The following is a 21,594-nucleotide window of genomic DNA, read 5'->3' on the forward strand; positions in this document are numbered from 1 at the left end:
GTATTTAATGTAAGTTAAAATATTTTAATAAACTGCCCACTAGACGGTGCTTCCCTTTCTATAAAGTCACACACACACACACACAGGAGTGGAGGGGGAAAGCACATGCGCATTCCGTATTCCTGTTCAAATCGCCATGCGATTCTTTGCAGTGCAATTTGCGACCATTTATTTTGTATTGACGCAAACCGCACCACAAAGTATCGGTTTCCGTATTGGGAGAATTTGCACGAGTACCAACACTCATGCAAATGCTTGGTATCAGCACCGATACTGATATTGGTGCATCCCTACTTAAAAAAAGGTAAATACTGTACACTTAACCTTTAAGAAAAAAGGAACCTAACATCAATTCAAACTGATCACCTAGCAATTTCAGAAATAAGAGTTGAGCAATGAGGATTCTGAAAACCAGTGACATTCCAAAGACAAATTTTGACAATGCCATCCTTGGAAGTTAAGGGCGAATGGGTTGAAGACAGCCGTATCAGGTAGTTTAGAAATCAAGTGCTTTTGTAAATTTAATATAATTTTTTGTTAACATTAGTATTCCTAGTCATTTCTATTTCATCACCAGGAGATCGTAAATTCTATTTACAAAGGTTTGAATCTTACAACTTCACCTGGACCTGGCTACTTTGTAGCCTGCCCCTCGATTCTAAGTATTTCTTTAGTCCCTGTCGTCTCCTCCACGTTACACGGACCCCGTACTCATGCTCTGGGGTATCCTCTGCCAGCACCTGCCTGCTCCCCTGGGGGGTGTTGGCTACGTCCTGTGTGGTGTCTCTCCTGGAGACTGGTGTTGGCAAGCCAGCTGTGGCAGGCGCCAGCGTTGTCGTTTGTGCCGGACTTGCATCTGGAGTCCTTATATCTGGTGGGCTTGCAGTGTTATCACATGAACGTTGAGGGGATTCTGGCATGGGGGTTTGCAAAACCAGCTTTTGCTTGGGCCTCCTCCTGGCACAGAATGACTGAGTTTGTATTACACTAGTCGAGTTCTGACTGGTAAACGATAACAAAGGAAATTTACAGACACTCTGTTTCCTTGTTGCCGCTCTGAGTGCATTCCGACTCGTGTCTCCAGGGCGACTCTGTATAGTGGTGTTGGAGGATGTGTGGCGGAGGCGACGTCGTGCTGGGAAATGCAGTTCTACAGTCTGATCAAATTGTGGAGACACCTATATGTGTGAGAAGGATACAGTCAGTTATTGGACAGCTGAAAGTACAGGCTTGTATACATAGGCGTTAGATCCCAGTAGGGCCGAAACAACTAATCGATTAATCGACAACTAAACGATTATGAAAATTGTAATCGATTAACTTCCTAATCGGCCAGTAACATAATGGGGTTAAAAAAAACTAAAATTAGCCCTTTATAGTACAAAAAAGCAAATCGCTACTGTAAATATTACTTTCCCTGTCCCACAGTAAAAATATGAACCCCTTACAGTAGCGATTATTTCCTCTTTTTGTACTTATTTTTATTTTTTAAACCCCATTATGTTACTAAACATCTCGGGCCGGGGTCACAACTCTGTTTTTTGGTGCTTTTTGCAGAAACACACTACAGTTCATTTACATGTTTTCCTATGGGACACGTTCACATCCATGATTTTTTTTCAGCTGCTGCGTATTTGGAAAGGGCAAGGACTTTTTAACGCAAAACGGTGCGATTTTTTATTTTTTTTGGTTCAATATACTTCAATGGAGAAGCTGCAGAAAAGCATGTAATGTGTTTTAGCGGCAATTTGTGTTTTGTAATCTGCCCAACAACAAATTGGCCCAAAAAAAAATTAAAATGCAATTTTTTTTTTTTAAGGCTATTATCCGATTAATCAAAACAATAATCGGCCAACTAATCGATTATGAAAATAATCGTTAGTTGCAGCCCTAGATCCCAGCATTACTTTCCCCATATGCTGCATGGTTAAGGCATCGTTTACACGGGCATGCTAAAAAGCGTACACCTGTGTGAGGCTCACACCAGAGCGTTGCGTTTTTGAGCATTTTGTCAAACGTTTGTATGAGTGTCTCTACAGCGTTTGAGATTTGGCGTTTTTTAGCCAATAGAGAAAAATATCTATTTTATCATTTGTTGCCATTTTTTAGTTTAATACGTTTTTATTTAATATTCTTATTTGTTTATTAATTTTTTTCAAGGTTAGGGGTTAATTTATTTACGTATTATTTCTTCATTATGTTAGGTTAGGGTTAAGATTAGGGTTTGTGGTTATTAGCGTTAAAGTGGTTGTAAACCCCCCCCCCCCCCCCCGAGACATTTTTACATATAGGTAAGCCTATATAGGTACTAAAAATATTTCCTAAATGTACGTTTCGAAAATATTTATCTTGTAGTGCGCCGATTATGTCAACAGCGCATGCGCAGTGACAAAACGTCCCTCCGTGCAGTTTCTTCCCCAGCGTGTGCGGTGACTGGTGGCTCCCGTGCACATGCGCAGGAGTGATGTCATGTGGCTCCGGCCAGTCACAGAGCTGAAGTCTGCAGGCCCAGAAGGAAGAGGGGAGAAGATGGTTGCTTCCATCAGCGGGGACATCACGGGCTTCGTTTGCAGGCAAGTACCATGTAATGGGCTAGTATGCGATGCATACGAGCCCATTATACTTTTACTTTGCAGGGAAATAAAGAGGAAGTAAAACCCATCAGGGTTTACTTCCTCTTTAACCGCTTAAAGGGGTTGTAAAGGTTAAAAAAAAAAAAAAAAAAAAAATCGAGGAGTTTCCTTGGCTTTGTGTTTGGGATCATTGTTTTTCTGAAATGTCCTCCCTCTTTTCATCTTCATCATCCTGGTAGATGACAGCAGGTTTTTATCAAGAATGTCTTGGTACATTTTTCCATTTATCCTTTAACCAGTATACTACCAGCCGCCGTCATGTAGCTCAGTTATTCTGACAGGACGTCCTGTCATTTAAAGCCGCCCGTCGCGTTACTGGGAACACAATGCGCGTGCTCGGCGGCCATCGCGACTGCCCAGTAACTGAGCAGGACCGTGGATCTCTGTGTGTAAACACAGAGATCCACGTCCTGTCAGGGAGAGGAGACCGATCTGTGTCCCTTGTACATAGGGACACAGATCGGTCACCTCCCCGGTCAGTCCCCCTCCCCTACAGTTAGAATCACTCACTAGGCTACACATTTAACCCCTTCCCCATCCCCTAGTGGTTAACCCCTTCCCTGCCAGTCACATTTATACAGTAATAAATGCATATTTATAGCACTGTTCACTGTATAAATGTGAATGGTCCCAAAAATGTGTCATAAGTGTCTGATGTGTCCGCTATAATGTCGCAGTCCCGAAAAAAATAAATAAAATCGCACATCGCCACCATTCCTAGTAAAAAATAAATAAAAAATAAATCATAATTATGTCCTCTATTTTGTAGGCAATATAACTTTTGCGCAAACCAGTCACTATACGGATTTTGCGATTTTTATTTTGTTTTTTCCAAAAATATGTAGAAGAATACGTATCGGCCTAAACTGAGAACATTTTTTTTTTAATTGATTTTTATTAAAAATATTGTATTTTTTTTTTTTCAAAAGGCACACTTTTTTTTGTTTATAGCCCAAAAAATAAAAATCGCACAGACGATCAAATACCACCAAAAGAAAGCTCTATTTGTGGGGGAAAAAAAAGCATGTCAATTTTGTTTGGGAGCCACGTCGCACGACGTGCAATTGTCAGTTAAAGCGACGCGGTGCTGAAAGCTGAAATTTCTGGGCAGGAAGGGGGTATATGTGCACAGTAAGCAAGTGGTTAATGATATGAAGTTTGCCAGTACCGTATGCTGAAAAACAACCCCACACCATAATGTTCCCAGCTCCAAACTTCACTGTTGGTATGGGGGTGTTTTTGGGGTGATGTGCAGTGCCATTTGCCTTCCAAACATATGGGGGTTATTTACGAAGGGCAAATCCACTTTACACTACAAGTGCAAAGTGTACTTGAAATTGCACTTGGAAGTGCAGTCACTGTAAATCTGAGGGGCAGATCTGAAATGAGGGGGGAAGCTCTACTGACTTTATTATCCAATCATGTGCAAGATAAAATGCTGTTTTTTATGTTCTTTGCACGTCCCCCTCGGATCTACAGCGACTGCACTTTCAGTGCAGATGTTTTTTCCACTTATGGATATGGCACCAACAGTGCTCATTGGAACATTTGGAAGTTTAGAAATTCTTCTGTAAACAATAACATCAGTATGTTTTGAAACAATAAGGTTGCAAGGATCTTAAGAGCCCTTTGCTTTTACCCATTATGAGATGTTTCTTGTGTGAGACTTTGCTAATGAGACATCTTTTCATAGGCCATCAGTTGAGACTGAACCAGCGGATCCTAATTTGCACTCACAAGGGGCAGGATTGCTTTCCAATTACTGATAGATTTCAGCTGGTTTTGGCTTTCCATGCCTTTTTGTACCTCTCTTTCTTCATGTGTTCAATACTTTTTCCCTGTGTCATTCCATTTTATTACACTTAACTAAATTTCTGAACGTATTTGTTTATGGACTACATGGGTTGTTACCAACGTGGTGCAAATTTGATGTCAATGGCCCCTTTAGAAATATATTCACCTAGAAAAATGGCGATGTGTTCAATAATTATTTTACCCGCTGTATGCGTGCGGCCGGTGAGATAAGGTTAAAATGAAAAATATACTTACCTGCTCTGTGCAGAGCGACCCTGATCTTCCTATTTGGCAGTCCCCTGCTGGCGCTGTCTGATCCTCCTTCCTCCAGGTGCCTCCTTAGCAAGCCAGGTGCTGTGGAAGCACCTGTCCACATGTGCTTCAGAGCTGAGCTGTGTGCATCTATAAATACACACAGCACCGGTAAGTCATGCCACCCGCTCTCATCACAAGGTCTCTGTCTGCTCTTCCCCCCCCCCCCCTCATTGGCTCAGCGACAGCAGTGCGAGCCATTTGATCCTGCTGATGTAAGATGAGAAGAATTGGGGCTGCTCTGGGCAGGGGTAAAGGGGGTTGTAAAGGTTTGTTTTTTATTTTCTAAATAGGTTCCTTTAAGCTAGTGCATTGTTGGTTCACTTACCTTTTCCTTCCATTTCCCTTCTAAATGTTCTTTTTCTTTGTCTGAATTTCTCACTTCCTGTTTCTCATCGGTAAAGCTTTCCACCACCATCCATGGGGTTAGTCAGCCAGAACAGCTTACTGATGAGAAACAGGAAGTGAGAAATTCAGACAAAGAAAAAAAACCATTTAGAAGGGAAATCTAAGAAAAAGGTTAGTGAACCAACAATGCACTAGCTTAAAGGAACCTATTTAGAAAATAAAAAACAAACCTTTACAACCCCTTTAAGAATCACTTTAAGGTAAAAAAAAAAAAAAAAAAGAAGAAATTTGACTTTAGAACCAATGTTAAAGTGATTGTAAACTCTTGTTAAAAAAATAACAAACATGTCATCCTAACCTCCTCTGTGTAGTGGAGGTTAGGAGCAGCCCCGATCCTCCTCTTCTCGGGTCCCCCTTTGCTGCTCCTGGCCCCTCACTCCTGTTGATTTCCCCCACAGCAAGCAGCTTGCTTTAGGGGCACCTGAGCCAAGTCACAGCTCTGTGTGTCTATCCAAACACAGAGCACCGACCCAGTCCCCTCTTTCTTCTGATTGGCTAACTGACTTTGATTGACAGCTACGGGAGCCAATGATGTGTCTCAGCCAAATCAGGAGAGTCCCAAACGGCTAAGACACACATGGACATCGCTGGAGAGAGATGGGGCTCAGGTAAGTAATTAGGGGGTGCTGCAGAATGTATTAAGATAAAATCTTCTGCCCTTTATAACTCCTTTAAGTACACAAGTGTGAATGAGGCCTAACATAGCTGCAGGATATAAAGTTTATGTAGAGCCAAAACTTTTTTTTGTTTTTAATTACCGTATTTATCGGCATATATCGCGCACTTTTTTGACCTGAAAATCAGGGCAAAATCATGGGTGCGCGATATACGCCGATACCCGTGCCGAGTTTTGAATACTGCGCCGACATATACCGAGCGCAGTACACTCGGGTATAGTCGGCCAGTCTCGGCTTCTTCCGCGGTCACGTCCTGGACGTACAGGACGTGAGCGCGACAGTTGCCGAGCCTGCCCGAGTGTACTGCGCTCGGTATATGCTGGCGCAGTATTCAAAACTCGCCGCAGAAGGACGCCGGACCCGACGAGGCCGCCGATGGACGCCGCGCAAGACACCAAAACTGTAAGTACAAAAATAACTTTTTTTCCACAGGATTGGGGGTCACTTTGGGGGTGCGCGGTATACGCGGGAGCGCGTTATACCGCGATAAATACGGTAAGCTTTGAAGTAAAACCTGTAAAACCTGTGTCCCTAATGAAGAGATTTTTCTTCACTTCTTTTCCTGACAACACAACAGGAAGTGAGAGGAAATCTCTCTTATACCATCCAGGGCCCCTTAAAAATATTCTTAGTGTTTCTGTGTTCCCTACTCTATCCAAAATGGAAAAAAAAAAAAAAAAATGATAGATATATATATATATATATATATATTATATTTCATTTGCGTCTGTATGACCAAGTGAAAATTTACCCAAGAAGTGGATGCGATGTCATCCAGGGGCTTGGTGGGCACACATATGGGGTTTTCTGCCTTGGGTGGAGCCGTGCCATACTCATGAATGGAACCCTTCTGGGGGCTCTCCAGAAAGGTGAGGCGTCCTTTCCGCGGGTTACAAGCAGTCCGCTTCTTGGCAGGCATGAGCAGTCAGATCCTGGCCAGGTGGGAACCACATGATGAGATGGTGCAGAGGACGGGCCATACACAGGAGCAACCAAATATCCGATATCCAATGGCTGCAGGAGGGCGACAGCCAACTGTTCACAGCAGGACCCAAATCTGAAAAAAAGATTCAACATTAAAGCCTAATGTCAATGCTGTTCTTTAGATTGTATGGAGTGTGAAGGGGTTAAAAGCCCCACTAATAGAAAGCGAGAGAAAGAGATCCAACATTTACAGTTGTCACCTGAAAAGGAAGCAAGAGGAAATCCAACAATCGGGACAACCACTTAGAGGGGATCCCCCCCACATTGCTATGGGCAATACAACGTCAATAGAGATAGTCAGTGATTTTGAAGCAATACCTGCTGGTTGCTATGGGAGATAACACCCCGCCTCACTCCCCTAAAGAGTCCATGTGTATACAATGGATCAGTACTTCCTGCAGCATACAAAGAGATCCCGCCCTCTCTAGGAACGATTGATTGCCCGGACAAACAGCCGTACCGAGCCCAAATCTCCCGGCTGCCTGCTCTCCCTCCCATTGGCTGCTGCCTCATGTGACACCCAGCTCTGTCTCGTCATTGGTCCCAGCTGCTCCTTTCCAAACGGCTTAGCGCCGATTGGCCGCTGATGAGTAGACGCTATGGACCCTCCATCCATTGGTCTGGCAAGGGGTGACGTAGGACTCCGGCGAACCGTCATTGGCTTGTTTTGTCACTTGACAGGACGTGTCGCAAAGCGCGAAAATTCAAACGGCGGCGGCTGGAAGAGTTCGGGAAAAGGACGGCGACGAACGGGAGAGACAATTCGGTAAATGGGGCACAGGCTTCCGTGTGTGTGAAGGGGGCAGGGGGAGGAGCTAATGCATAGCAACCGGGCGAGGGCGAACATGGTTGCAAGGAGTTACCGCTCCTTAGCACTGCCATGACACAGTGAGAAAGGGAGCGGGGAATGCCGGGACTTCTACTACAGGGCCTAGTTACGGGATTGGCGTGAGCAGGACACCCCTCCCCCTCCACAAGTCTGTGTTTTATATCTATATATTGTAAGCTGACACTTGTCTGAACCGTCTTGTACTATCTCTATTTTGTTGTAAAGCGCTGGACAAATTGTTGGCATTACATAATCTTGTACAATAATAATAATAATTTTCCAAAATGTGTTTAGCTGTACATCTAATGGCATGCTGTATGTGCCAGTTCCTTACAATATATACACATAAACCCACATACATACATACTGTACACCCACACATAAACTCGTGCACACCCATACATAAAGCCATACTCTCATATACACACACACTCCCAGTTACACACCTATCCATACACACACGCTCGCCCCTACACCCCCTTCCCCCACACACAGCGCGTGCACACACCCTCCCCCCCAATACACACGCACCCCCTCATATACATGCGTGTGCCCCCATCATACGCGCACACACCCCCCCGCACACAAGCACCCACCCCCCACATGCGCGTGCGCCCCCCCACGTGCGCGTACACACACACCCCCCCCCCCACGTGCGCGTACACACACCCCCCCCCCCCCCACGTGCGCGTACACACACACCCCCCCCCCACGTGCGCGTACACACACACCCCCCCCCCCCACGTGCGCGTACACACACCCCCCCCCCACGTGCGCGTACACACACCCCCCCCCACGTGCGCGTACACACACCCCCCCCCCCCCCACGTGCGCGTACACACACCCCCCCCCCCCACGTGCGCGTACACACCCCCCCCCCCCCACGTGCGCGTACACCCCCCCCCCACGTGCGCGTACACCCCCCCCCCCACGTGCGCGTACACCCCCCCCCCCACGTGCGCGTACACCCCCCCCCCCACGTGCGCGTACACCCCCCCCCCACGTGCGCGTACACCCCCCCCCCCACGTGCGCGTACACCCCCCCCCCACGTGCGCGTACACACACCCCCCCGTGCGCGTACACACACACACACCCCCCCCCACGTGCGCGTACACACACACACACCCCCCACGTGCGCGTACACACACACACCCCCCACGTGCGCGTACACACACACACACCCCCCACGTGCGCGTACACACACACACCCCCCACGTGCGCGTACACACACACACCCCCCCCCCACGTGCGCGTACACACACACCCCCCACGTGCGCGTACACACACACACCCCCCACGTGCGCGTACACACACACACCCCCACGTGCGCGTACACACACACACCCCCACGTGCGCGTACACACACACACACCCCCACGTGCGCGTACACACACACACCCCCACGTGCGCGTACACACACACACCCCCACGTGCGCGTACACACACACACCCCCACGTGCGCGTACACACACACCCCCACGTGCGCGTACACACACACCCCCCCACGTGCGCGTACACACACACCCCCCCACGTGCGCGTACACACACACACACCCCCCCACGTGCGCGTACACACACACCCCCCCACGTGCGCGTACACCCCCCCACACCCCCCCACGTGCGCGTACACACACACACCCCCCACGTGCGCGTACACACACCCCGCCCCCCCCCCCCGTACACATAGCCCCACCATACACAAGCGAGTACGCACAACCGGCCCCCATACATATGTGCGTACACCTGCCCCCCCCATAAACACGCGCGCACACCCTGCCCCCCCATACACACGCGCATGTCACATGCAGGGTTCGTGAAATGTCTCCCTGGCTGTTATTAGCGCAGCGCACACTTCCTGGCGGGCTCTGCACGTGTTCTATGCGAACACACCGGAGCTCATCCTTGTCACAAGCTTCAAACAGTAGATGATACGTTATCATAAGTTTAAACACTAAGGATGAGCTCTGGCGTGTTCGCATAGAACACGTGCAGAGCCCGCCATGAAGTGTGTGTGCATATACACACACACTCCCAGTTACACACCTATCCATACACACACGCTCGCCCCTACACCCCCTTCCCCCACACACAGCGCGTGCACACACCCTCCCCCTCATATACACGCGCGCGCCCCCATCATGCACGCGCGCGCACACAAGCACCCACCCACATGCACGTACACACACCAACCCCCCCACGTGCGCGTACGCATCCCCCCCCCCGTACACATACGCATCCCCCCCATACATATGCGCGTACACCTGCCCCCCCCCCCCATACACGCGCGCGCACACCCTGCCCCCCCCATACACACGCGCATGTCACATGCAGGGTTCGTGAAATGTCTCCCTGGCTGTTATTAGCGCAGCGCCGTGCACACTTCCTGGCGGGCTCTGCACGTGTTCTATGCAAACACACCGGAGCTCATCCTTGGTCACAAGCTTCACACAGTAGATGATACGTTATCATAAGTTTAAACACTAAGGATGAGCTCTGGCGTGTTCGCATAGAACACGTGCAGAGCCCGCCAGGAAGTGAGCACGGCGCTGCGCTAATAACAGCCAGGGAGACATTTCACGAACCCTGCAGTCGAGCATCGGGACAATGTCTCCCTGGCTGTGATTAGCACAGCGCCGTGCACACTTCCTGGCAGGCTCTGCACGTGTTCTATGCGAACACGCCAGAGCTTATCCTTATTAAACACATACAATTGCAGGGTTAATTAGCCCAGACAACAATGGCTGCAAGAGAGGCCGCACTAGACTCATTTACATTATAACAGACAGACTGGAGGTGATGACATTAGCAGTATGAATCGGTCACTCTTACTAATATGGCATGTACAGGGTTCTCATTCACCTTGTGCCCCCAAGTGACTCCCGTCACACACCCACATATACACATACACACCCCCCCCCCCCCCCCCCCCCCCCCGTGCGTGCAAACACATGAGAAGACCTGAATATACACAGTGCACAGTCTGCTGGTTGTCTTCCTAGGATGATGGCGCTCTAAACCCACAATACATGATGGCACTTGTACACAACAGACTCCTTTCACAGAGCCAACACCCCCGGGATAAGGGTCCTCATTAGTAAACGATGGGAAAAGGGACAGATGGCTGACACTGGGGTACTGGATAATAGAAAGCTTGACTAAGTGATGGAGATGGGAGGACCTCAGAGCTGGCAGCACATGGGAGAGAGAGAGAGGGAAAAAAAATCCCAATTACACCTAAATATTAGTGTTGCATCGATACCACTTTTTTAAGACCGAGTACAAGTACCAATACTTAGCCACTTCTGGACCCGCCCACTGGATTATAAATCGCTGCAAGATTACTTTTGAGTCCTGTGGCCTGATGGGCTGAAAGTAGAGTGAGGGCATGATTGCCCCCACTCCTTATATACCCATGAAGGACCGGAGCGATGTCAAACGTCACTTCCGCCCTTCGACCTTAAAGGGACAATTTAAAAAAATATATATATATATAGGATCTCACATTAACCACTTCCTTACTGGGCACGTATACCCCTTCCTGACCAGGTGAAATTTCAGCTTCTGGCACTGCGTCGCTTTAACTGACAATTGCGCGGTCGTGCGACGTGTCTCCCAAACAAAATTGGCGTCCTTTTTCCCCCACAAATAGAGCTTTCTTTTGCTGGTATTTGATCACCTCTGCGGTTTTTATTTTTTGCGCCATAAACAAAAAAAGAGCGACAATTTTGAAAAAAAGTCAATATTTGTTACTATAATAAATATCCAATTTTTTTAAAAAAAAATATTTTTTTTTCTCTCAGTTTAGGCCGATACGAATTCTTCTACATATTTTTGGTAAAAAAAAAAAAATCGCAATAAGCGACTGGTTTGCGCAAAAATTATAGCGCTTACAAAATAGGGGACAGAATTATTATTCATTTTTAGTATAATTTTTTTTTACTAGTAATGGCGGCGATCTGCGATTTTTATTGGGACTGCGACGTTATGGCGGACACATCGGACACTTTTGACACATTTTTGGCGCCATTTACATTTATACTGCGATCAGTGCTATAAAAATGCACCGATTACTGTATAAATGTGAGTGGCAGTGAAGGGGTTAACACTAGGGGGGCATGGAAGGGGTTAAATGTATTCCCTGGGTATGTTCTAACTGTGGGGGGAGGGGGGTGACCGATGCTGTGTCCCTATGTACAAGAGACACAGATCGGTCTCCTCTCTCCCTGACAGGACGTGGAGCTCTGTGTTTACACACAGAGCTCCACGTCTTGTCCCTGTAGCCGCCCATCACGCGCGCCCTCTAGTGGCCTGGAAGAGCGGGGGACGCATATATGCATCCTGTTAGAGATTTAGAACCACCCTGCGGCCGCACATATTCGTACAGCCGTCGGGAAGTGGTTAAAGAGGTCCTGTCATGCCTTTTTTTCTATTACAAGGGATGTTTAAAATCTTTACAATAGGAATAAAGGTGATCCAAATAATCTTTTTAACGGGACAGTGTAAAAATAGGAAAAACATTTTTTTTTAAACCCCCTCAGTCCCTCCATGCTCGCGCACAGAAGCGAATGCATATGTAAGTTGCGCCCTTGGATGTAAACGTTATTCAAACCACACACGAGGTATCGCCATGATCGTTGGAGTGAGAGCAATAATTCTAGTGCTAGACCCCCTCTGTAACTCAAAACTGGTAACCTGTAGACATTTTCAAACGTCGCCTATGGAGATTTCTAAGTGCCAAAGTTTGTCGCAATTTTGAAGCATTGCATGTTGGGTATCAAATTTCTCAGCGCAACATCATCTTTCACATCATAGAAAAACATTGGGCTAACTTTACTGTTTTCTTATTTTTAATTCAAGGAGAATAGATTAGGAAGAAGTGGCCTTGTTTACACGCAGAGTACTTAAAGGGGTTGTAAAGGTTCATTTGTTTTTCTAAATAGGTTCCTTTAAGCTAGTGCATTGTTGGTTCACTTACCTTTTTCTTCAGTTTCCTTTCTAAATGTTTTTTTTCTTTGTTTTCTTTGTCTTGATTTCTCATTTCCTGTTCCTCCTTTAGTAAGGTGTTCAGTAAGCTGTTCTAAATGACTTTCCACCACTCGGAGGATGGTGGAAAGCTTACTGAGGAGAAACAGGAAGTGAGAAATTCAAACAAAGAGAAAAAAAACATTTAGAAGGAAAATCGAAGGAAAAGGTAAGTGAACCAACAATGCACTAGCTTAAAGGAACCAGTTTAGAAAATAAAAGACGAACCTTTACTACCTCTTATATAAGAGGTAGTAAATAATTGCTACATCATTTCAGGCTGGCCCCTTTTGTAGATACTGTATAACTATGTAAAATATTAAATATGTCTATACTCTCCTAATACTGAAATCCAGTAATACACTGTCTCACCCTGCTATGCATATGCTTAGTTGCTCTCTTTTTAAGCACTGCTGAGTTTTCCTTAAAGCGGAATTAAACCCTCCTATCCCTTACAGCCAACAGAAGCAGCTTCTGTTTAATCTGCAACTGCCCTGGTACTGCACATGTGATGAGTTCTGTCACCAGACATTTGATGGGTTGACAGTTTGGTTGAGGACACAAGTAGGGTTGTCCCGATACCATTTTTTCGAGTACAAGTACTGATACTTTTTTTCAAGTACTCGCCGATTCCGAATACCGATACTTGTTTTTAATGTCATGTGACAGTGGCATTTTTTTTTTTTTTACAGTGATTTTTTTTTTTGGGGGGGGGGGGGGGGTTGTAGTGGATTGTCGGTGTGTTTTGTTTTGTTTTTTATTATTATTTACATTTTATTTTTTAAATAATTTATTGCACTTTTTTTTGCACTTTTTTTTAATCAGCCCTGTTGGGGGGGCTTTGGTGAGATATTGTGGGTCTTAACGGCTCCTACCTCCGCTCTCCTTCCTGACAGATTAAGGGGGGAGAAGACGGCTCGGGGGGAGAGCACAGCACAGAGGGGGACAGAAGACGGCAGGGGGGAGAGAAGATGGCAAGGGGGGAGCACAGCACAGATTTTAACAGAAGACGGCACAGGGGGGAGAGAAGATGTCACGGGGGGGGCACAGCATGAAGGGGGACAGAAGATGGCACGGGGGGGGGGGAGAAGATGGCACAAGGGGAGCACAGCACGAAGGGGGAGAGAAGATGGCACGGAGGGAGCACAGCACAGAGTTGGACAGAAGATGGCACGGAGGGGGACAGAAGACAGCGGGGGGGGGGAGCACAGCACGGAGGGGGACGAGAAGACAGCACGGGGGAGAAGACAACACTGAGAAGACTTGTAACTCCCCCCCATCACCCGACACCTGACTGCCCTGGTATCGGGTGAAGCATCGGAGCATTTCCCCCCGAGTACAAGTACTCATGAAATGCTCGATATCGGTACCCAAAGTAGTATCGGTATCGGGACATCCCTAGACACAAGCAAATGGGACAGTTAAAAATCTCAGCATTCCAGGAATTTAAATCGACAAACGTCCCAAATATGTCAAAGGCCTGGGGAAAAGGAAATGCGGAACTTCCTTTTTTGGATGAAGTTCCACTTTAAAGTGGAAGTAAACCCATCGATTTAACCGTTTCAAAAAACAGTTACGTTTTGTGGCATGTCCTGGGAATGTAACTGTCACATTTGCTTGTGCTTTCTACCAACTGTCAAACTGTCCAATGGTTGGTATTATAATTGATCACATGTGCAGCACTATGGCAGTTGAAAATTAAATTGGGGCCAAGATGGCAGCTTCCATGTTAAAGTGGAAGTAAAGTTGATTTGTATACAAACGGCTGACCTGGCAGGGTAGTATTGACAGAAGAGACCCTAATGGTCTCTTCTGCCTGTCAGCTGTCATGTTCACTGAGCCACGCATGCACAGCTCAGCGAACATTTTTTTTAGCCCTGATCTGTGCCAAGGCGATGTTACTCCCATGTGCATGGGCGGGAGTGATGTCATTGTGGCCTGGCCTATCAAATGGCTGAAGGCACGGGACCTGTAAGTAAGACCAGGCGAAGATCGAAGCGCCGGGTGCACGGCCCGGCTGGAGGACACCATATGACAGGCAAGTCTGCCATAATGTAGTAATATGCTGTGCATACTAGCACATTCTGGCATAACCCACCTGGGGGGGCCCTAAAAAACAAGTTTCTTAGTGGATTTTACTTCCGCTTTGATGAGGCCTAATAGTTTTCCACCCACCTCAGTCTATTTTTCATTTTACTTTTGTCAAGGCGCATTGTGCCCAGAGCAACCAACGGCTCAAATTTTGTCTAGTATTGCCACCTATAGCCAGACTTGGAAGACAAATTTTACAGCGCACACTGTGACCCATTAACGCTGGCCGTATACGGTTCATTTCTTGATCAGCAAAAAACCAAGGGATTCCCCCATCCACACGTGGGAGGTGGAGGAAGGAATCCTCCTCGCTGTGCTATTGTATTCGAACTGCAGGACTCTGCTGACAGTCGATTGGGAACAGCCATAGATGGATTGAAATTTGTACAATCCCTGCCAATCAAACTGAATTTCCATCCATCTATGGGAGCTTAAAGCGGGGGTTCACCCAAAAATACATTTTTAACATTACATTCAGCCGAGTTGTCCTAATGACAATCGGCTGTTTTGTTTTTTTTTGTTTTTTCTGTACATACCGTATTTTCACCGCCGCTTCCGGGTATGTCTTCTGCGGGACTGGGCGTTCCTAATTGATTGACAGGCTTCCGACCGTCGCATACAGCGCGTCACGAGTTGCCGAAAGAAGCCGAACGTCGGTGCGGCTCTATACGGCGCCTGCGCACCGACGTTCGGCTTCTTTCGGCAACTCGTGACGCGCAGTATGTGACGGTCGGAAGCCTGTCAATCAGATAGGAACGCCCATTACCGCAGAAGACATACCCAGAAGCGGCAGTGAAAATACAGTATGTAAGGGGGGGGGACAGCCAATTGTCATTAGGACAACTCGGCTGAATGTAATGTTAAAAATAGATTTTTTTGGGGTGAACCTCCACTTTAAAGGGGTTGTAAAGGAAACATTTTTTTTCATAATAAGCATCCTTTACCTGCAGACATTCCTCTTTTCACTTCCTCATTGTTCGCTTTTGCTCAGAAGTTGCTCTATTTCTTCTCTGTTCTGTTCACTTCCTGCTTGTCTGATTGTGACTCACCACAATAAAGGGAGGCTTTACTGCGGTGGTCAGTAACGTGCTCACCCCCTCCTGGGAACTACATCTGTGCGGCAGGACGCTCTCTACGTGTTAGAGACTTCAAGGAGGTGTGAATTACTGGGCGTGCCGCAATTCATACTGGGAAATGTAGTTCTTACATGAACGAGCGATGCAAACCAGGAAGTGAATGAGAGAACAGAAACTAGAACGCCGGAGGTGATATAGATGAAGGAATTTAATAGGTATTTACTAGTTTTTTAACATAATCATTACACTATTCTGTCTGTCTACCTTGCAGACATTAATTTTAGGCAAATATTTTTTTTTCCTTTACAACTCCTTTAACACCCAATCAGTCTGTAGGTTACTCTTGTTTGGCCAGTTATAGGTGAATTATGAGGATCCTATTGGCCACCCGTCCTCTCCTAATACTAATCCTACTAATACATTTGCCTGTGTTATCGTTGTTGCTGATGGTATTCTACTTTTTACTTGCGTTATGCTTTTTCTTTATCTGCTCCGTTAGTCACACAGCTGTCCTCATGCTTTGCCAGTCATGCACATCCTCTTTCCTTTTACAGTAGCTAAGTTGCACTTTGCTGTCTGCTTTTATACAAACCTCACAAATTAACACATTTCTCATAAGTGTTTTGGTATGTCACACATCAGTTTTATCTAGTAGGTTGTAGGCATGATGAGAGCATTCTACTTTGTAGTCCTAATAGCTGTACAGTATGTCTCAGAAGTGGACCCAGTATCAGGTATATTATTCGATATGCATGCAAGCTAAGTAATGTAAGTGTAACATTTCCAGTTATTTATTACCTCTCACAGGGATCACAGTACTCCCCCTGGCAATGTCTTCATCTGCTTAAGGCTGGATTCACACCTATGCATTTTTAGTGCTTTTTGCTGATATGCACTATAGTCCATTTAAAGCGGAGGTTCACCCAAATAACATCTATATAAGACCACATTCTTTATACTTCTAACATGTACAGTAGGCATTTTTTTTTTTTTTTTTTTGGCTGTACATACCTAATTATCGCTATTTTCAATCCGGGTACCCACTCCCGCGGGAGTAGGTGTTTCCATGCTGAGCCGCAATGTAATCTGGGAGTTCGCCCAGATGATTGATGTCCTTCAGAAAAAGTTCCCCCTGGCGGATAAGCCCCCCCCCCCCTCCCGTATTGCGTAGGCGCGTCACGGAGTTTCCGAAAGTACCCGAACATGTAGAGCTGCGAGTCAGCTCTATACGGTGCCTGCGCACTCGGCTTTACACGGCTCCTAGTCGGTGCACAGGCGCCCTGTAGAGCTAACTCGCGGCTCTAAAGATTTGGCTACTTTCGGAAAAACTCTGTGACTCTCATGACGTGCCTACGCAATACTGGGGGGGGGGGGGCTTATCCGCCGGGGGGAACTTTTTCTGAAGGACATCAATCATCTGGGCGAACTCCCAGATTACATTGAGGCTCAGCATAGAAATGCCTACTCCCGTGGGAATGGGTACCCGGAAGCCGGATTGAAAATAGCGATAATAAGGTATGTACAGCCTAAAAAAAGAAGTGCCTACTGTACATGTTAGAAGTGTAAAGAATTTGGTCTTATATAGATGTTATTTGGGTGAACCTCCGCTCTTAACATGGTTTCCTATGGAACATGTTCTATAGTGCAAATCTGCAAAATGCACTAAAAATGCATAGGTGTGAATTCAGCATAATGCCGCGTACACACGCCCGTTTTTCGGGTTGTAAAAAAATTACGTTTTTAAGGCTCTAGAAAAAACTAAGTTTTTTTTCAACCCGATCATTAAAATGGCCTTGCCTACACACAATCGTGAAAAAAAAATGCTCTAGCAAAACACTGTGACTTAAAACACGTACGACGGCACTATAAAGGGCATGTTCCATTCGGATGGCGCCACCCTTGGGGCTGCTTTTGCTGATTTTGTGTTAGTAAAAGACGATTCGCGCTTTTCAGTCTGTTACAGCATGCTGAATGTGCTTACTCCCTTACGAACACTTTTTTCACATCGTTAAAGCCCACACACGACCATTTTTTACGACGTAAAAAATTAGAACATGTTCGAAATTTTGAATGCCCATTTTTTAGATTGTGAAAAATGCTCTGGAGCCCACACATGATTGTTTTTAATGACATTAAAAAAAACGTAATTTTTTAGAACCCGGAAAACGGTCGTGTGTACGCGGCATAAGGCTGGGTTCACACTTGAGTATGCAGCTGATCACAGCAGGAGTCCGGTGCATCCCCATTCACCATTTCATGTCTGATTTCAGGCTGAATTCTGACCTAAAACGGACCAAAATACGCACAGGTCTCCTGTGGAGATGTGTTAAACGGCTCTATGGAGAGCTGGTCACAATCTCTTGCTAGGCGAATTGGATATGGGAAAATCCGCATCCAATTCGCAATAGTGTGATCCCAGCCTTTTTGTTTTAAAGTCAGCAGCTACAAATACTGCAGTTGCTGACTTGTAAAATAAGGACACTTACCTGTCCAGCGATGTCAGCACCCGAGGCCGACCCGTCCCTCGGTCCTCGGATGCTGCCTCTTCGGTAAGGGAATCAGGAAGTGAAGCCTTGCGGCTTCACTTCCTGGTTCCCTACTGCGCATGCGTGACTTGCGCTGCGCAATACCACTGGTCCCTGCTGTCTTCTGGGACCTGTGTCTCCCAGAAGACAGCGGAGGGGGGGCGTGGCGTAGACTGCGGCAGATATGCGGGGGTCTATGCCCGGAAGTGGGGAATCCAGACAGTGGAGGTTCCATTTTTGTGTGGACCTCCGCTTTAATCTCTAGAGTCATCTTTTTTTAAGGCATTATCCAGGGTCATCATCTTTTTCCTGGACTGCAGTGCGGGTTAGAGATTGCACAGTGCTATATATCCTGGTACCTGTGCACCTCTTGGTTGTGTTCACAAATGTCTGACATGGATCAACCTCTGCTGCAGCCTCTTACCTTGGGACTTGCTACAATCTTACAATCTGCCTGCAGAAGACTGATGGCTTCAATGTCACTTGACTGCATAGTAATGATGTCTTTTTTTATGGTAAACAGTGAAGCTTTTCTGACAAATGACACTGTATATTGTGACATGTCAGGACTTTATTCATGCAGAATTGTACAGACAGGTTCACTTTACATGGAATGTCTGTTTTATAAAGGTGACTAATACATTGGCCTCATTCATACAGCACAAGAAAACTGAATTAATCCTTAGCTGGGAGTTTATCAGGCTTCCTTCTTTTTTTTTTTTTTTTTTTTCAGGCCTCTAAGGTTTTTTTACTTAATCTAAGAATGTGCTGGTAGATTATAAATACATTGGCCAAATGTGTATGTCTTTTAATGGTAGTGAGATTGTATGGTAAGGTTTTCTGCTCTGTATTCTGTAAAGGAATAATTAATATACCTTAATAAATTCGGGAAACCATAATAATAAAGCTGTTGTCAAATTAATTTATTTCAGAACCTGTTTTTCCAATGGCCCCCACCTTTGTCATCACACCATGAGATCAAGTCCCCGTAGGCCACTAATTCTGAAAAGGCGGAAGTTAACCCTACCGCAAAAAGATGGCGCCTGCAGTATGGGGACACCAGAACAAAGACCGACCACCTTGACCAGATCTGGAGAACAACCCGAACAGAACTTGGTTCCCAGTGCAGATGTAAACCCTGTGCAGAACCTTGTTCAGAAGACAGGGGTGGCTGCAAGACCTGACCCAAGTTTGGACAGTGAGATGGTGGTGTCCCTTACCCCAGAACAAAACCAATGCACTGAAACTATCTTAAGTCCTAACCAAAATCAGAACTCCCTGGGAATCGCAGCATCCTGTACTCCTCAGTCACCTTGTGTCAGCGTGAAATCTATATCCTCTGAAATTAAAGTCATGGGTCATCCCACCATTCCAAACACTCAGCTTGTGGTCCTTCCCCCAAATTATGATATGGAGAGTATTATTCAGGCATTAACTGCACGAGGCAGAGAGATGGGTGGACCTAACAAATTTATCCTCATCAGTGGGAGTCCTTCATTTCACGCTCAGGCTGAGAAGCTGGGCTTCCAAACTAAGGAGGAGGAGGTGGCCACTTTACAGATTGAGGCTCCAGCATCCATTCAGCCAATTGCAGAGGAAGACAAGAAAGGTATTAAAAATGTATTCACAGACTTTAAAGCCTCCTCATACCTTGTTGGTGCAGTAATGTGTGATTTACCACAATGCACTTTAGGTATGTTGCAATTCATTTGAATCGCAACCCAGCGCACCTTTTAATGGACGTGCCTTGCAGCACAACACACATTGTGGCATGCTGCCAAAAAATGGTGCATGCATCTTTTTTTTGGCAACGCGTCACACATCTGTTAAGAAGGTGCATTGAGTTGCCATTCAAATGAATGGTGCCATATAACACCAACACGCATGCATTGCAATAAAATGTGTTACCACAACAGCCAAGTATGATTGGGCCCTTATCATATTAAACTTTTTTTGTGTGTGTGTGCTATTGGGGAGATGCTCCGTTATTGTTTATTGTAAGACAACACTAATCCCAGTCAGTTGTCATTTGAAGAGGTGTCCCCATTGAAAGATGTACCAGTCGCAATGGGGACTTTTGGCCCATGACCTAAAGGCAGACCCCATTTATGCTCCATTAGGCTTCTGAACAACCCTTTAACTGCACTACTTTTCGTGACCCCCCAGAATAGACCTTTCCCATGCGCTTATCCAGAAATGGGAGAGGGATCTAAAGTTTAGGTTCTCCTCTGAACAAAATGACAAATGGGTCTTCTACGTCCATGAATGCTCAATTAGTAATGCATTACAAACTGCTCGCACAATAAAATGGAGTCCTTTCTGCTCTGCACTCTGTGCTTTCTTAAGTTCCCAATGGGTGCTGGCAGTGTAAGGAAGCCAAAGGCACTATCCTTCATTTTTTGGGGGGATATCCTAGGCGCCAACTATTTTGGCACTCAATTAGATCTATTCAAAAGTTTAGACTTCCCAGTCCCCCATGACCCAACCTTCTTCCTTCTCCATCACAACATGATCCCCAGAGAGACGTATTAGAGGTTGCTGCTCATTCATTTAATTCAGTCTGGGCATGCATCCCTGCTGTTTGGCGTTGGCCAGACCCCTATCTTTGGCACAGTGGATTACCAGGATATTAAACTTGTAGAGGACCTCGCATCCACTATTAAGGGAACAGGGGAAGCTTTCTGTCGGAGGTAAATTTATCTGTGTATTTTTTTTTTTTTGTTCATGGAGAATTGTGAGGTTTGGACACACCTCCACCATAATACCCTGGGGTTTTCTTCTAAATACCCTAACCCCCTTATTTAAAAAATAGAAAATACTGAAAAAAAGTACATTGGTTCATAAAATAATCTTTCACTTTCTATGTTTTTTTTTTTTTTTTTTTTCTTTTCCATCTATTGCCATTCACAGTTAATATATTTACAGTGAAATTATAGTGATTTTCTTGTACAAAGGTTTTTATTAATAATCAATTCAACTGTATAGCTCATCACATCTATGGTCACATAGGAGATAAACATAAGATATCATAAAGGAAAGTAAGACAAATAAGAAGGAGTGCATTAATATGCTCATGTCCACAAAGTAGAACAATTGGGGGATGAGTGTCCCCTCCTAGATCTACAGCATTCAAGAACGTGCTGCTTAGAGTGTAGATGGGGAGCGGCCAAATGGGCATTTGCCTACAGCGCTTTAGCAAGCCATCTATTCTATGGAGATAATTTTGAGGGAATATAAAACAA

General features: G+C 45.8%; 2 protein-coding genes across 4 annotated transcripts in view; one reads left to right on the plus strand and one right to left on the minus strand.

Moving 5' to 3' along the window:
• Positions 1-492: 492 nt before the first annotated feature.
• Positions 493-7,370, minus strand: RHNO1 (RAD9-HUS1-RAD1 interacting nuclear orphan 1). Of its 2 annotated transcripts, none has more exons than XM_040345236.1 (3): positions 7,127-7,370; positions 6,576-6,881; positions 493-1,178 (listed from the first exon to the last, which is right to left on the minus strand). In XM_040345236.1, exons 2-3 carry the CDS (start codon positions 6,741-6,743, stop codon positions 612-614), a joined length of 735 nt encoding a protein of 244 aa, XP_040201170.1. In that variant the 5' UTR covers positions 6,744-6,881; positions 7,127-7,370; the 3' UTR covers positions 493-611. The 2 variants fall into 2 exon arrangements, with proteins under 2 accessions (XP_040201170.1, XP_040201171.1); XM_040345237.1 differs by lacking the exon at positions 7,127-7,370 and adding an exon at positions 7,009-7,088.
• A 64-nt stretch (positions 7,371-7,434) lies between these two features.
• FOXM1 (forkhead box M1) overlaps positions 7,435-21,594 on the plus strand; it is a 44,292-nt gene continuing 30,132 nt past the window's right edge. Inside the window, exons 1-2 of one of the 2 annotated variants that reach the window (XM_040345234.1) lie at positions 7,435-7,574; positions 19,285-19,961. In XM_040345234.1, coding sequence (XP_040201168.1) covers positions 19,325-19,961 — 637 coding nt within the window. In that variant the 5' untranslated portion in view covers positions 7,435-7,574; positions 19,285-19,324. The remainder of the gene's footprint in view (positions 7,575-19,284; positions 19,962-21,594) is intronic. The other variant, XM_040345235.1, reaches the window with a different exon arrangement.

Source organism: Rana temporaria, chromosome 3 (genome assembly GCF_905171775.1).
Source record: "Rana temporaria chromosome 3, aRanTem1.1, whole genome shotgun sequence".
Classification (NCBI taxonomy): domain Eukaryota; kingdom Metazoa; phylum Chordata; class Amphibia; order Anura; family Ranidae; genus Rana; species Rana temporaria.